This window comes from Osmerus mordax, chromosome 2 (genome assembly GCF_038355195.1).
Source record: "Osmerus mordax isolate fOsmMor3 chromosome 2, fOsmMor3.pri, whole genome shotgun sequence".
NCBI classification, from domain to species: domain Eukaryota; kingdom Metazoa; phylum Chordata; class Actinopteri; order Osmeriformes; family Osmeridae; genus Osmerus; species Osmerus mordax.
Window position 1 is genome coordinate 6568209 of NC_090051.1, and position 13570 is coordinate 6581778.

At 41.9% G+C, this 13570-nt stretch overlaps 1 protein-coding gene across 4 annotated transcripts in view; it reads left to right on the forward strand.

Annotated features, from left to right (window-relative positions):
- Positions 1-1693: 1693 nt before the first annotated feature.
- Positions 1694-13570, forward strand: part of dachd (dachshund d) — a 91129-nt gene continuing 79252 nt past the window's right edge. For all 4 annotated transcript variants that reach the window (XM_067258454.1, XM_067258447.1, XM_067258472.1 and 1 more), the window contains exon 1: positions 1694-2353. In XM_067258454.1, coding sequence (XP_067114555.1) covers positions 1809-2353 — 545 coding nt within the window. In that variant the 5' untranslated portion in view covers positions 1694-1808. The remainder of the gene's footprint in view (positions 2354-13570) is intronic.

Sequence of the window (13570 nt, forward strand, 5' to 3'; positions counted from 1 at the left end):
ACATCACACGTATCCTGTGGTGCTTTTAAACGTCTTTTACCAGTTTTTCTTTCTCCCTTAAGCATTGTTAATGGCAGTCATTCTTCAGATATCTCAGGCCCCACGATTTGCAGTTAACCCATGCAAACATGAAAAATAGTGGGCAAACTATTGTGACATTCATTGTATATAATGAAATCTTAATATGGTGCATATTTAAGTGAAAGGTTAGCAACATAAAGGGCAAATGGATTGGCTGGCTATGAATTTTAAGCAGCTATTGATTTTACACTACAAGCTACCACTTTCCCTGAATGATAATTCTAAAATGGCTCGCTCCTTATCCGAACAGATTTGACAACAGGAGTCAGCCAGGTGCTAAGACAATACATACTGTATAATAAGAAAAACTCACTGTGGATCATAGATTCACATGTTACAATAATTTTGCCATTATTTATTTAAGCACTCTCTTATACAAGGTCACAAGCAGATACAAAACATGTGTTTGGGTCCCAGGAGTTCGAAGAGAAGACTGTCTGGATAACAAGTGCACTATGTCATAGTAACAATTTGTAGCTTGCAGGATCACCCGTGATTTTAAGGTTGGTTGGACATGCAGTGGAGTGCAGACTTGTTGCTCGCAGGCCTACAGAATATAGGAGATAGGGAGGGAATCTGAGCTGCTGTCGATCGAGCTAAGTTATCTTCCGAACTGAAGAGTACCTCAATTTGTTTTCCAGTGAAGTATTTACCTTTTTATCTCTTTGTACCACTCGACTCAGTGATTGTGCAATGCTATTTCGTCTGGAGTTCAAAAGTACAATTAATATCAGTTGCATATTCCCCTCTACCCGTGTCACTGTTCATACAGTAGGCTGAGTGTATTATGTTCCCCCATATATTCACCTAACTTTATTTCAATCAAGTCACATTTATCACATTAAGCTTTTGTTGTCAGACTGTGCAGTATTTGACACTTACGTTTCACACTGTTCTTTCTAATAAACGCTCTCATTAAAGGTGTATGGAATTTAAGGAAGTGAGTGCACAGGGATCAGTCAGTTTTATCAGTCAATTTCACACTTTAGTTGTCACAGAGCAGTCATCATAGATAAAGAAAGTAACACCTGCAGTCCCTGTGTGAAATTGGATAGCTGATGCATAACAATTGAGATAATTGGTTAAACAATTTGCAAATTACAAACTAGTCCAACACTCACACAAACTGACTCTATTTCTTCCTGTCTAGTTATATTTACCTGGAAGTTGGGTCGTCTAATAGTCGTGAAACTAAACTTGTGCTGTGCCTAATTCTAATAACCATCTAGTTTGAATAAACTTGATTTACCTCAGCATACATAGGCGATCCTACAACACACGCGCACGACTTCACCCACTCCCCAAAACAGTTTAAAAGAGTCGTTAATAATTTTATGCAATCCTGTAACTGTCATTTGATATGCAATAATACATTAATAGATTTGTAATAATTCTGTTGTGTGCCTGTCTGCTCTTCAAAGCCGTTCACTGTCCCCTAGCTCCGCCCTCTCTGTACCTTGTGACAACAACAACTCATCCACAGAGCGGAGCTGCACTTTTCAGCTCATTTTCCTCCTGTCATTCCTGCTTCTATCTTTGATCATTGTCCCGCCGCGCGAACCCAAATCTCACTCAACACGTCTTTTCAGCATCTCTTTCTACTCCCCAACTCGTCAGAGGAGATACACTCCCGTGGATTCTTTCGTTTGATTTTCTCGACAGCGGGACTTTTTTTTGCAGGACTGGGGTTTATACTTTGAACTTCGTCTACTCTTCCCTAGGTGACCATGGCCGTACCGGCTACTCTGATTCCGCCAACCCCGCTAGTCCCACCGCCTCAGATGTCAACTCCGTCAGCGACCACCTCCCCGCCGTCGACAACTTCATCCCCGTCTCCATCTATGGCCCCCTCCGGACAGAACCTGTTCCGATCAGAGCTGCTTGCCACCAGCAGCCCGGGCATCCCTACCCCGACCGGAACTCTGCCCAGCAAGCCCGTATATTCGACTCCGTCGCCTGTTGAAAACACCCCGCAGAACAACGAGTGTAAAATGGTAGAGTTACGGGGTGCTAAAGTGGCGTCTTTCACCGTGGACGGCAGCGAACTCATCTGTCTTCCCCAGGCATTCGACCTTTTTCTGAAGCACCTGGTAGGCGGGCTGCACACGGTCTACACCAAGCTGAAGCGGCTGGAGATCACGCCGGTTGTGTGCAATGTTGAGCAGGTTCGCATTCTCAGAGGGCTCGGCGCCATCCAGCCTGGAGTCAACCGCTGCAAACTCATCTCCAGAAAAGACTTCGAGACTCTCTACAACGACTGCACCAATGCAAGGTGAGTGGAGAGGGAGATATGTTGTAGGGTAAATTGTAGATATCATAATTACGCTCTGTATTTGCGTCAAGGCGCAAGGGGGAGGAAGGGGGAGACATTTTTCCTTTTTGTAAGTCTTTCTTAGAAATATTACGAAGGTGTAATTAGGCATGTTTTGCATGATTGTTTAGTTTCAGTTTTGCAAATTTGACTAATGCACATGAAAACACACATGGAGATGTGAGTGGATGCGGGCAAAATAGGCCTATCACACACTGACATGGGAAGTGCGCGTCGCACAAAAAAAAGTTTTTTCAAGTTTATGCCATGTGGATAAGACAACGGTGAAGTGCTTGTGCCTCTGAACTTGCTCAATCGAAACGGACGGTGAACGGTGGTCAGCAAAAAGTACATGTGGCATGCTCTACCAAAACTCATCTCTACTTAATTGTTTAATGACTTTGACAAATAATTAGGCAATGGTTAGATAACCGTCCTTGCCATTGGGACAAAATCTATTTAATGTGGTGAATTTAAATTTAAAAACACTTATTGGGACATTTGATGAAATTAAATAACGATGTATTTTATTTCTGTGGAATTTCAAGCATATTTCAATACTATTTACTTTTAAAACCTCTTAAAATATACTTTATACAAAAGTATATTATTTATACATACAACATAGACAATCTAACATAAACATTTAACTGCTTAACTGATTTTTTAAAGTGAGGAATTGTATTAGCATAATGTTCAAAAGTAAACAAATTAATATCAGAAACGTTCCAGTTATCTTCAAGTATAACCGTCATTACAAAACACAGTATTTTGCAAATAAGGATGATTTTTAATGCTAAAAGATTTAGTTGGGAATCTAAATGAGATTAAAAGCAATTTTAGTGTCCTTTAGCCATATGCTTTGATGTATTGCTCAGACTGATAGGACGAGTTCAGCCTGGTCAAATATGCCATCTAATCTGTCATTATGATTGATTCAATATTGATCTCCTTTCCTAAAATGAGCTGAAGATGCAAATAGGACTTACACCAGTGGGAACCGATCAAACAGATACATAATTCAGGTAAAAGGTTACATTCCAAGTCATTTTTTAAATGTAGCTTACACAAACACATACACACACACATTGTGTTTTTAAGGTTTCTACAAACAAATTACCTAGCCATTTTTTTGGGGGACACATCCACTGCTAACATTTAAGCAGTACGATTCGAGATAATTGGCAGGTGTATATCCTAATATGTACAGTATAATATTAAAATAGTGTAGTATGAATTGAGTATTTCTGTTCATAACATGTAAGGTGTTGAATAAATATTTAAGGCATTAAATACACCAAATTGTTACACCAATTGTTTTCCCTATACACTGCTCACTGTTTGTATCCACCTTTCATCTGTTTGTAGCCGGTACTTGAATTACAATGCTTGGGTGCATCAATTGACTGTAGCAGCATTAACATGGGGGCAGATAAAAAAATCTAAGGATCTAGAGAAAGTAAAACCAAATACAGGCCCCTGTGGTGACTCCTATCCTCTCCTCTTGCGGTACTGCTCAGGTGACAGAGTATGTGTTTGAACTCTGTAGGTTGTCAATGGGGGGATGGCCGGTGCTGGGGTTAAAGGATAATGCAGTGCCTCGCGTCGCTTTAATGATGCTAAAGTGCTGGGCTATTACAGCCACACGGAGAGGACTGTAATTGTCTCTGAAAGCAGCCAGGTTTTCCTGGTGTCGGCCTGAAATCAATCACTCAGATCCGGCCTGCCTCCAGAAGCCTTCCCTGCCTCCTCTGCTTCTACTCCTTTGCCTCCCTGCCACCCTATACTGTCTCTACTCCCCTGCATCCTTGTCACCCCAGCCTGCCTCTACACCTATACCCTCCCCATTTGGTGATTTACACCCTGGAACATTCCGGAATCATCTGTCTGCTTATATAGAGGGGTATAGTCATCTTTATACAAGGTGATATTTACTCAACTCCACTTTGCTGTGATGTTTACTAAGTAGGTTGTCAAATTCAGGTGTCTGAAAGTGATTACGAATCTCATTCATCAGATTCTTTTCAAAATTATCTTAACGCAGAGCTGAAAGGTTTATACAAAACTGTTGTTCCGTAGGCTGGTGTAAGTATTTCTACTTTATACTGTGTCTCTCTACAATGACTCCTGGTCTTTTATACACTGGCGTTGTGAAGACAATGAAGGCTATAATTCGGCTGTACAATAGTCCCAGTGTTTCAAAGGCTTCTGCCTACTTTTAGGCCCTATTCGGACATACCAAAAGCACTCTCATTTTACACTCAGTGTGAAAAGCAGTGCTCTGCCTGTCTGGATCCTGCTGGTCTAGTTGTCAAATTGTTGTTTATGAATATAAATTGTATGTGAAGTCAAATAGATGCCTGTTATAATGTTTAAATTGCCTAAAACAAACAACTGATCATTGGAATGAAACCTTAAGATTCCTTCTATGTTGTTATGTAATACTTTTGTCTGTATTATATACCATACACATTTCCTCATATCAAAAGGATCTCATAGGAATTCAACTTATATTAAAGTGGCCATCCTGGCTCTCTTCTCCACTCTCCCCCTCCTCCTACTCCTGCCCTCTCTTCCACTCTTATTGTCCCTTTGCTCCTCTCACGTCTTCTCACTGCTGTCCTGTTGGTGTTCACTCCACCTTTCTCTCCTCCCTCTTTATACTCCTGTTCTCCCTCTCTCTCCTGTTCTCAAGCCAGTTCCTAAGTCCCTCGTCTTTCTGCTCCCTCTGCACCTCTAAATCCCACCGCTGGCTAGTGTGCCCCGACCAGCCCATCCCTAGGCAGGACGGAGAGGGCTCTCGCAACCGTGTGACACTTGAACTCTCTGAGAGGTTATTATAACAAGGGAGGGAGGGTGGGGGGCGGTGCGCTGATATCGCATATCTCTCATTGGCGGGTTTAGTCAAAGCTGGGCTATCCGGTGTAGGGGCAAGAAATGCAGCAGTTAATTGACAATCATTGTCTACCCCTGAAGGTTAACCACACGCCCCAGACAACTCTGCGCCGCTGGGAACTGCTACTCTATTCACTTAACACGCCCTCTTTAAATAGATTTCTCCCTCCTTTCAGTCAAATGCTTCCTTCCATGAACTGTGAAGTGTGAGGGTGTCTATAGTGAAATGGCTTTGAGGTTAAAAGAACGTTTTGTTATTGGAGCAATACTGTATTTGCTCTGCGACATCACCTCCTCCCTTTTTTTTTATTTTGCCATGTTTACGGCTAAACACACATATTTGCAAATTATGGTAATTGTTTTGTTTAGCTCTCAGTGTGAGCTGCCACAAAAGGTGCCAGCTTGTCTCTCTCTTTTTCTCTTTTTCTTTCTTTTTCTCTCCCTCACTCCATTACTCTCTATCTCTCTCTTCCTCTTTCTCTCTCCTCTCTGCTCAGCTCTCTTCTAATATATTTGTTTTCAACAAGGCATGGCTGTGTTTACAGGTACTCAGGGGAGATTTCTGGATCCCATTCAAATCATTCCCAGTCAGAGTGGGTGCTAAGATACCCGTCACCCGGCAACCACATCCAAGAGGGAGCTGAGGCGATAATAACTTCAAAAACAGAGTGACAGATGCCTGATTAGAGAGAAAGAGAGAGAAAGAAGAAAAGAGAGAGACAGAGAGAGAGAGAAAAATAGAGAAAAAAGAGAGAGAGACAAGTAGAAAGAGAAAGGAGAGAGAAAGAATAGAGGATGGCTTGTTAAGAACACAAATTTATTCAGATACTTTTCTGAAAGTCAAATCGACATTTACTGTATGTTTGTCTCTGTGTTTGTACGGGGGATTGGTGTTTTTTTCTGTTCTCTTCACTTAGTAGTCAGACAGAGAGCTGTGTGTAATTAGATTAGATACTATACATGTGCTCAAATCAACTGTGCAAATGGCAGATGGCAGCTAGGTGATCCGCAAACAAATAATCTCCCCCAAAAAATCACAATAGTTTTATTGACTTGAAATTCAGACAACTGGAACAAGTTCAAATAGTTGGAGTTTAACTGTATTTTCCTACGCCTCCAGAACAGTCTTTGAACATTCAGAAATAAGTATTTATGATAAAGATTTATTATAAATAAAGTGTTTGTATAATTTCACCTGTGTAATTTTAAATGGAGGGATAGTTTCATGTAGTATTTGGCTAATGGCATTGTAGGATGCAGTGGTTATTTGCATGGCAAAGTGGTCTGGATTGTTAATTTGCCTTGTGGATAAACTGTCCAAACTCCTCTTGGATTTGCATACTTTTACTGTGCAAACGTTAGAATAAGGATCCCATGTTCAGTATTTGACACACCGACATACGCTTCAAAACAGGCCTCCAAAAATCAATCAATAACTAGTGAAATACTTTTTTTCGAAGGACTTCTCATTTTTGTAATTGGGCTGAGATTTTACTGACAACCAAATCAAAAATATAAAATTAAATCATAAACTGGATTAAACTAGATCTGTCAACAGTCATAGTACTCATCAAATTCACACCTGGGACTGATCCGTTAGTTGTAGAACGAACGCAGTGCATTATGGATCATTTTGATTCCTTAGATCTGATTGGTTGAGCCAGTGTCTTGCCTCTGTCCCGTCTGTGGGCTCCTTCGTATTACAGGCCATTTAAAAAGCGTGGCGGAAGTGACTGGTGCCTGGGCCAGGATGTTAACCACTAGTGACAGAAGTTAGAGGCAGAGCAGATGAGATATCCTGATTGGAGAAGGAATCCAGGCCCCTCGTCTGGCTCTGTCTAATATGGTCACGTAGATAAATTGATTTTCCTCCGAAATTAATTAATTTTTCATATAGCCCAAAGCTGGAGTTTAAAAAGAGTGCGCACTTGCTGGTTTCCTATTTTCCCCCTCCTTTTTTAAAGAGTTATTGCCTAATCATATTAATACTTTTGCCCCAAGGATGAAAAGATAATTGTACAAATGCATTTGGAAATATGTATCACTGAGTATTTATGATTAAATTATGCAAATAACTTGGGTCCTATATCCTTGGTGAGCCCAGATTGTCTAATTAGGATTGATATGGCGAAGAGATGTTGGGGAATCTGAATACAAGCATGTCCAAAGAGCAGAAAATTGAAAATGACAAGGCTCGAATCCTTAAAAAGTGTGTAGTCGTTTTTTTCCCCCTTCTTCTTCTTCTCTGTCTAATTCGGCATAGCTGTAGCGGGAGTTAATTCTCCTCCGCTTCATTTCTCGTCTGAGTTGACAGGAAAAAAGAATCCATCAGGGAAGCAATCTCAGATGGGATTCCACAAATTTCCTCCACTTGTTTTTTTCCCCTCTCCCTCACCCTCTCTTCATTTTCATAGAGGCTGGCTATCAGGGATGGATCTTCCCCTGAGTAAACACAGCCATGTTATTCCTGCAGTAGCCATGTTTATGGAGTCAATATAAAGGACTACTCCTCAATAATTGGAGTATAATATGGAAGGAATGTCATTGGACAAAAAGGGCCTTTGTGAGGCTTTGGAATTCCATGAAGTACTGACGTTTAGATAAGTAGGTCTCCCTTATTTTGGTAGAACATGGGCATTTTGTTATTTAGGTAAAATTCTTCTTGTTGAATTAGATGTGCTGTGGTTTAATTGCCCCCATCCTCCCACATGAGATGACAGGGTGGTGGGGCTCTTTTCATTAAGTTGAAGACTTGACAAGACCCTGCTGTTACCCTCTCATAACACCACTCAACAGCCAACTGTGTAACAGACTGACTGACCAAATGTCCTCCATATTGATAGCTAATAACATGCTAATCCACACTGCTAATCTGGTTGGTTTTACTCACATCCGTTAATGCAAATTTGGTTTTCCGGTGTTATACCCTGGACAAAACCAACACAATAATGGTTTTAGATTTTAGTTGTCTGTTTTGCAACAGATTTCTGTCTCTCGGGGCCGAGTGGTATAGCAACAGGAGGAGAAACCAGAGAAGAAGTGACAGCAATGACTCCCTCTTCTTCTGTTGTTCGCTTCAGAGCTGGCTCCAGTGCCTCCAACAGTATCTATTAAATGTCTGATTGTTATCTAATCTTTACCTGGCTCTCACTGGAGAAACCCTGGAGCTAATGACACTTGAGACTAACGCCACATTCTATGGCTGTTCAAAGCATCTGCTCGCTCAATACCTTCTGACGAAACGCCCAGGAAAAGTGAAAGAAAGCATGCCCAAAAGCTATTTTAGTGAAGAAGAAGAAACTGTGCTAACCGCAGAAACAGTTCAGTCCGTCAATTTGGCTGGATTGAATTATAACTAACTCCTTATCTAAATGTTGCTGCGGTTGGTTGGGATGATTTCCTATAGAGACAGCTGGCAGGGGACTTGTCTGCTGTATGTGTCTGGCTCTGGAACTAGAAAGACTCCCTGAGGTTAGATACAGATACACATCAATTACATCATAACCGCAACGTACAGATAGAAAATTAGACAAATGGCAGAAACAAAAAGCACGTGGAGAGTTGGTGCAATGCAAAAACAGCTGTCAAACTACAAGTCCTGCTAGCCATAAGCACTACCCTAGATGCAATTAGACCCCCATCCCAAAATGTGTCAAACGCATTTTTTTTTATGATGGAACAGGAATTTAAGGTGATAACTTCCGCAATGAGGGACATATACGTATACCATCCATAATGGAGAGCCACACCCAATAACACGTGGCTGCTTCCTGGCGACCCAGATCACCTGTAACACATCTGAACTGGGTATCCATAACACCGGTTCAACACATTTCTATCGAGCGCTGACATCTCTCTCTGACACCCGTTCCCCCCTCCCTGCAGTTTTAGCTCTGCCAAAGAATCTGTGTGAGCTCAGAGCAGAGACTCTGTTGGGTACAGGGTCCCTCAGCCCCCCCCCCCCTCCACCCCCCCCCCCCCCCTCTCCCCCCCCCCACTGCCAGACTCAAATGTCAGCGTTTCTCCCTGATGTTTCGGTGAAAGCGGCCGCGGCGCCCGCCTGTTACTAACCCCCGGCCGTTAGAGAGTGACAGTCAGGTCTACAGAGACAGGGAAGCAGGGACATGTATCGCTGCGTCGAGCCCACCATGCTAGCCAATCAGATAGCAGTCAGCTGAGTAGTTCACACCTGGCGGGGTGTACAGTAAATACCTGGGAACAATGATAGGAGATATTTGGATAGAATTGTGTTTCCGATTTGAGGGGACGCTGGAAACATTTGCAATTTTCTCATGTGTTCAGTGGTGTGGGTCAAGTAAAGAGTAAAGTGTACAGTAAAATAAAAATGAAGTGAACAAAAGGGTAGGGAAATAACAACATGTAATAGTGTTTGAGAATGGTTTAGAGGTTTAGATATAATATACTAATATCTACTGCTGCTTTCCTGTTAGATTCCACAGTAATGCAGACAAAAACTGGTTTAGGATAACAAACTGCTCTTGGCTAAAATGGTCTGGCCAGATACATTAACCCTGTGTGACTTTTACATTATGACCGTGGTGCAGTGTGTTTGTGTGTGTGCGGGGGTGTGTGTGTGTTTGTGTGTGTGGGGGTGTGCGGGTGTGTTTGTGTGCGTGTGTGTCTGGAGAGAGACACACAGAGAGAGGGAATAAAATGAGAGACTCAAACAACTTCACATATGAATGGTCTTCTTTGAAAAGGAGGATGAATTGAGTCAAGCTGACATAGCATGCCAATAAGCTTTGTCTCATTCCCAATGCAGTATTCATTTGTGCCACAGAGAGATTTATTGCATGATTGACAATTATGAGAGGGTGACCTAGTTCTTTGTAATGGAACAAAAAAATGTTTTTCATCAGATGCCATTGGAGTCTGTTTGCATTGTGTGAACCTCCCTGCTAAAGAATAAGGATGGTCTCCGTGCAGTCAAATGTTTTTTCCCCCACAACTATTCAAACTCATGCATTATTCTAATGGCTTTATATATTTTGCATAGAATCATCATCCAACATGTCTGAAAGAAGACTTTCCTTCCCCATTAGGCAATCAGAGCTATCCGAGTGGATAATGCAGTGGTGACATTCTTTATGAATGCCCTTCAGTTACAGAATATTTACGTGCTGAAGAATCATGTTTTTTCTTTTTTTTCGCCACTTGATATCCTTTATCTGGATTTAAACTTCTGTCTATCTAAACCTCTCAGTCTCTCTGATCCAAACCATCAACCAGTACTGCTCTATATGATTTTCTGATCAAAGCAAATGACTAGGCGCCCATTTTGTGACATTGTTATTTCCAGAAAGCCTCTTTTAATAGCTACTAATATCTTGTGATTCCTGTATGGTTAATATAAAAGGTCTACTCGTTCTCTATTGCTGCCCCCCCTTTTCTCCGTGCCCAGTGAAGCCTAAATGACTATGAGAGTGAGTAGGAAGACGGCTTCTCTTGGGACTCGTGGTTGACTGGCCCCACAAATGATACAAGCCAGGGTTTAGTTGGGAGTTAATATCCTGCAAAATTGTCCTGCGCGGCCCGGAAGAATGTGGATGATTAAATGACACAAGCATATCAAAAACATTTCTCTCACACTAGTGGGTGTTAAGTGTCGCGCCGGTGCAGTCTGTCTCCCAAGGTTACCATTACAGACGAAAGAGTATTCTGGGGAAGTGGGCGTTATTGAGGTATGTGTGTGTGTGTGTGTGTGAGAGAGTGAGACATATTGCTCAGCGTCCTGTTTAAGGGGTAATAATATCCCAATAGGTTTTCAGTGTCTCACCCGAAGGCGGAGAAGACATATAGTAATGTTGTCTTAGAACACTCACCTGAGAGCTTGTAGAACAAGTTATATTGTGGTGGTTGCCGGCTATATTGTTTGGGTATCTATATTGCAGGGCTAGAGAACTATAGGTACATGTTTAAGGCTACATAATAGGAGTAGATTTTGTAGTAGAAGTCAGTGGTAGCTTTCTTGTTTCTCTCTTCTTTAAGGCCTAGCCACACGGTAATAACTAGAATAACCTCTTAAATGGCCATTTAAATGAGACGTTCATCTCCACAAACAGCACTCAATTAGTCAAAATGTCTTGAGACAACCAAATGTTTTAGGGGGATATGGCGCTTAGAGGCAGAGTGGTACAACTTTGTTCCAACTCATTTACGTGGAGAAGAGTGTAAGCCTGCACTACAGGTAGCATGTTGATCATATTTAGTTACATTTAGGCAGCATGTAAATAATTGTGTTTGCTGCTGCCTAGCTTCCCCCTGCAGTTCAATTGTTTGTATGTATTGTGTTCAACCAGCTTTATTGACAGAGGAAGATATGTCGGCAGGTTGAGATCCAACACTCCTGAGACAATTCAACTTTGGAAATCTGTGATGTTAGCTGATCTGTTGTAGCTAATCTAGCTAACTGTTTTACCACAGATTTTTTTTCTATGGATACAATGCACCGTTTTAACTTTGTGAGATGAAAGAGAGGGTTATGAGGCCAAACCTCTTTCTCCTGGCCTTTGAAATGCTTCTGTAGGAATGTGAGACAATAAGAGAAATTCAGATCAAACAACAGTTTGTTCTGCGCTTGAACCCTGAGAAAGAGGAACACACTGTGAATCTCTCACTTTTAATTGTGCTCAGAAGGACATTTTTTGCGAAAAAGAAAGACCTTTCACTGGTATCTCTGCGATAGTGGCTAGTTCTTCAAATAGGAATGTGTTTGAATGAAGTAGCATTTCATGTATAAATATATCAATTGTATAATTTTCTTTAGCACTTATGTCCTCTTTTAAATGTTGTAGGCTGTGAATATTCTGTGTGGCTATGAGGGACTATATATATGTGTGTGTGTGTTTCTGTGTATGTTTGTGTATTATATAATCTGTCCTTGACAACGAAACCTTTTATGCAGCTGTGTCACTTGCTATTCCGGCGGTGGTATGCCAGATAGGCTAATATTATTTCAATTGATGTTGTGCCCAAGAGGGGCTCTTAAAATGCATGATTAGACAAACCAAACCCCAATGAACTGGACAGAGTTTGTCTACAAGGGACGTAAGACAATCTTACAACGAGAAGGCTTTTGGGAAACCCAACCCAAGTAGAATTGTTATTGGACCAAACCACAATCCAATGCAATAGACCACTCATTATGACTTCTACTACCTGATATTACTCTGAAGTTGATAGTGAATGCCGTATATCAGTATATATATATATATATACAGTATCAGGGTCAGTTCAGGGTCAAGAAAATAGAAGTTTCTAACAGATAGCTGCATCAAAATGACAAGCTTGTTCTTAAACAAAGTACTGAAGATAGAGAGGGCATGCCTATTTGGAGCTTGTCAACTCATCTCAACAAACTAAAGATGTAGAATGACAGTGACCATGGAACATTCCTAAATGATCTTTTTTCACTGAATGTAAATGTTTTGGAATTTCTGGAACTACAACAGTAGCAGCTAGATAAAGTGTGGTTTATCCAAGGTTCTTGCAAAGAGAATAGATCTATTGATGCCTAAGGCCAGGGAGGCCATGGTTAAAGGAGGTCTAAGGTTACGAGGGGTCTAGGGTTTGGAAGTCTAGTTTTCAGGAAGGAGGCTGAGGGGTAGGAAGGCCTAAGTTTAGGGAAGTTTTAGGGAGGCCTAGGTACAGGTAAGTCTATGTTCAGGAGGTATAGGTCTAAAAAGGCCTAAGGTTAGGGAGGTGCAGGGTTAGGAAGGCCTAGGTTCACGGAGGCTGAGGTTTAGGGAGGTGTAGGGTTTAGGAGGTCCAGGGCTGCGGCCTGACCTGCCTGACTACTTCTGAGCATTGTTGTCTCAGCAGGAAGACATCAGTTGGTTCAACAGAGGGGTGAAGGAGGCCGTCTGGTCAGGATGAATGAAGAAAGGGGGGGGGGGGAGGATGAGAAGGGGGAGGCAAGAGGCAAAAAAAGGACAAGCAACGCTGATAGAGGAGAAGCTAGATGAGGACAAGAGGGATGGAGGAGAAGGAAGAGGGGGAAGAGGAGAAGAAAAAGATTAGCCTAGCCTCACCCGTGGGTCATTGTGTTCACAGGCCGCACCACTTCCACTGGCCCTAGTTGTGTTGCAGTGGAAAGGTCAAGACCAGAGACAGGGCTAAGCCTATTAGACACAGAGTCCTCCACCTTAGCCCCCTGGCCAACAGAACCCCCTCTCTTCTTAACACAGGGGAACATGAGTTCCAGACCACTGCTGTTGTTCAAAGACGACTGTCTTTAAACGACTGTTGATTAAAAAGAAGAAA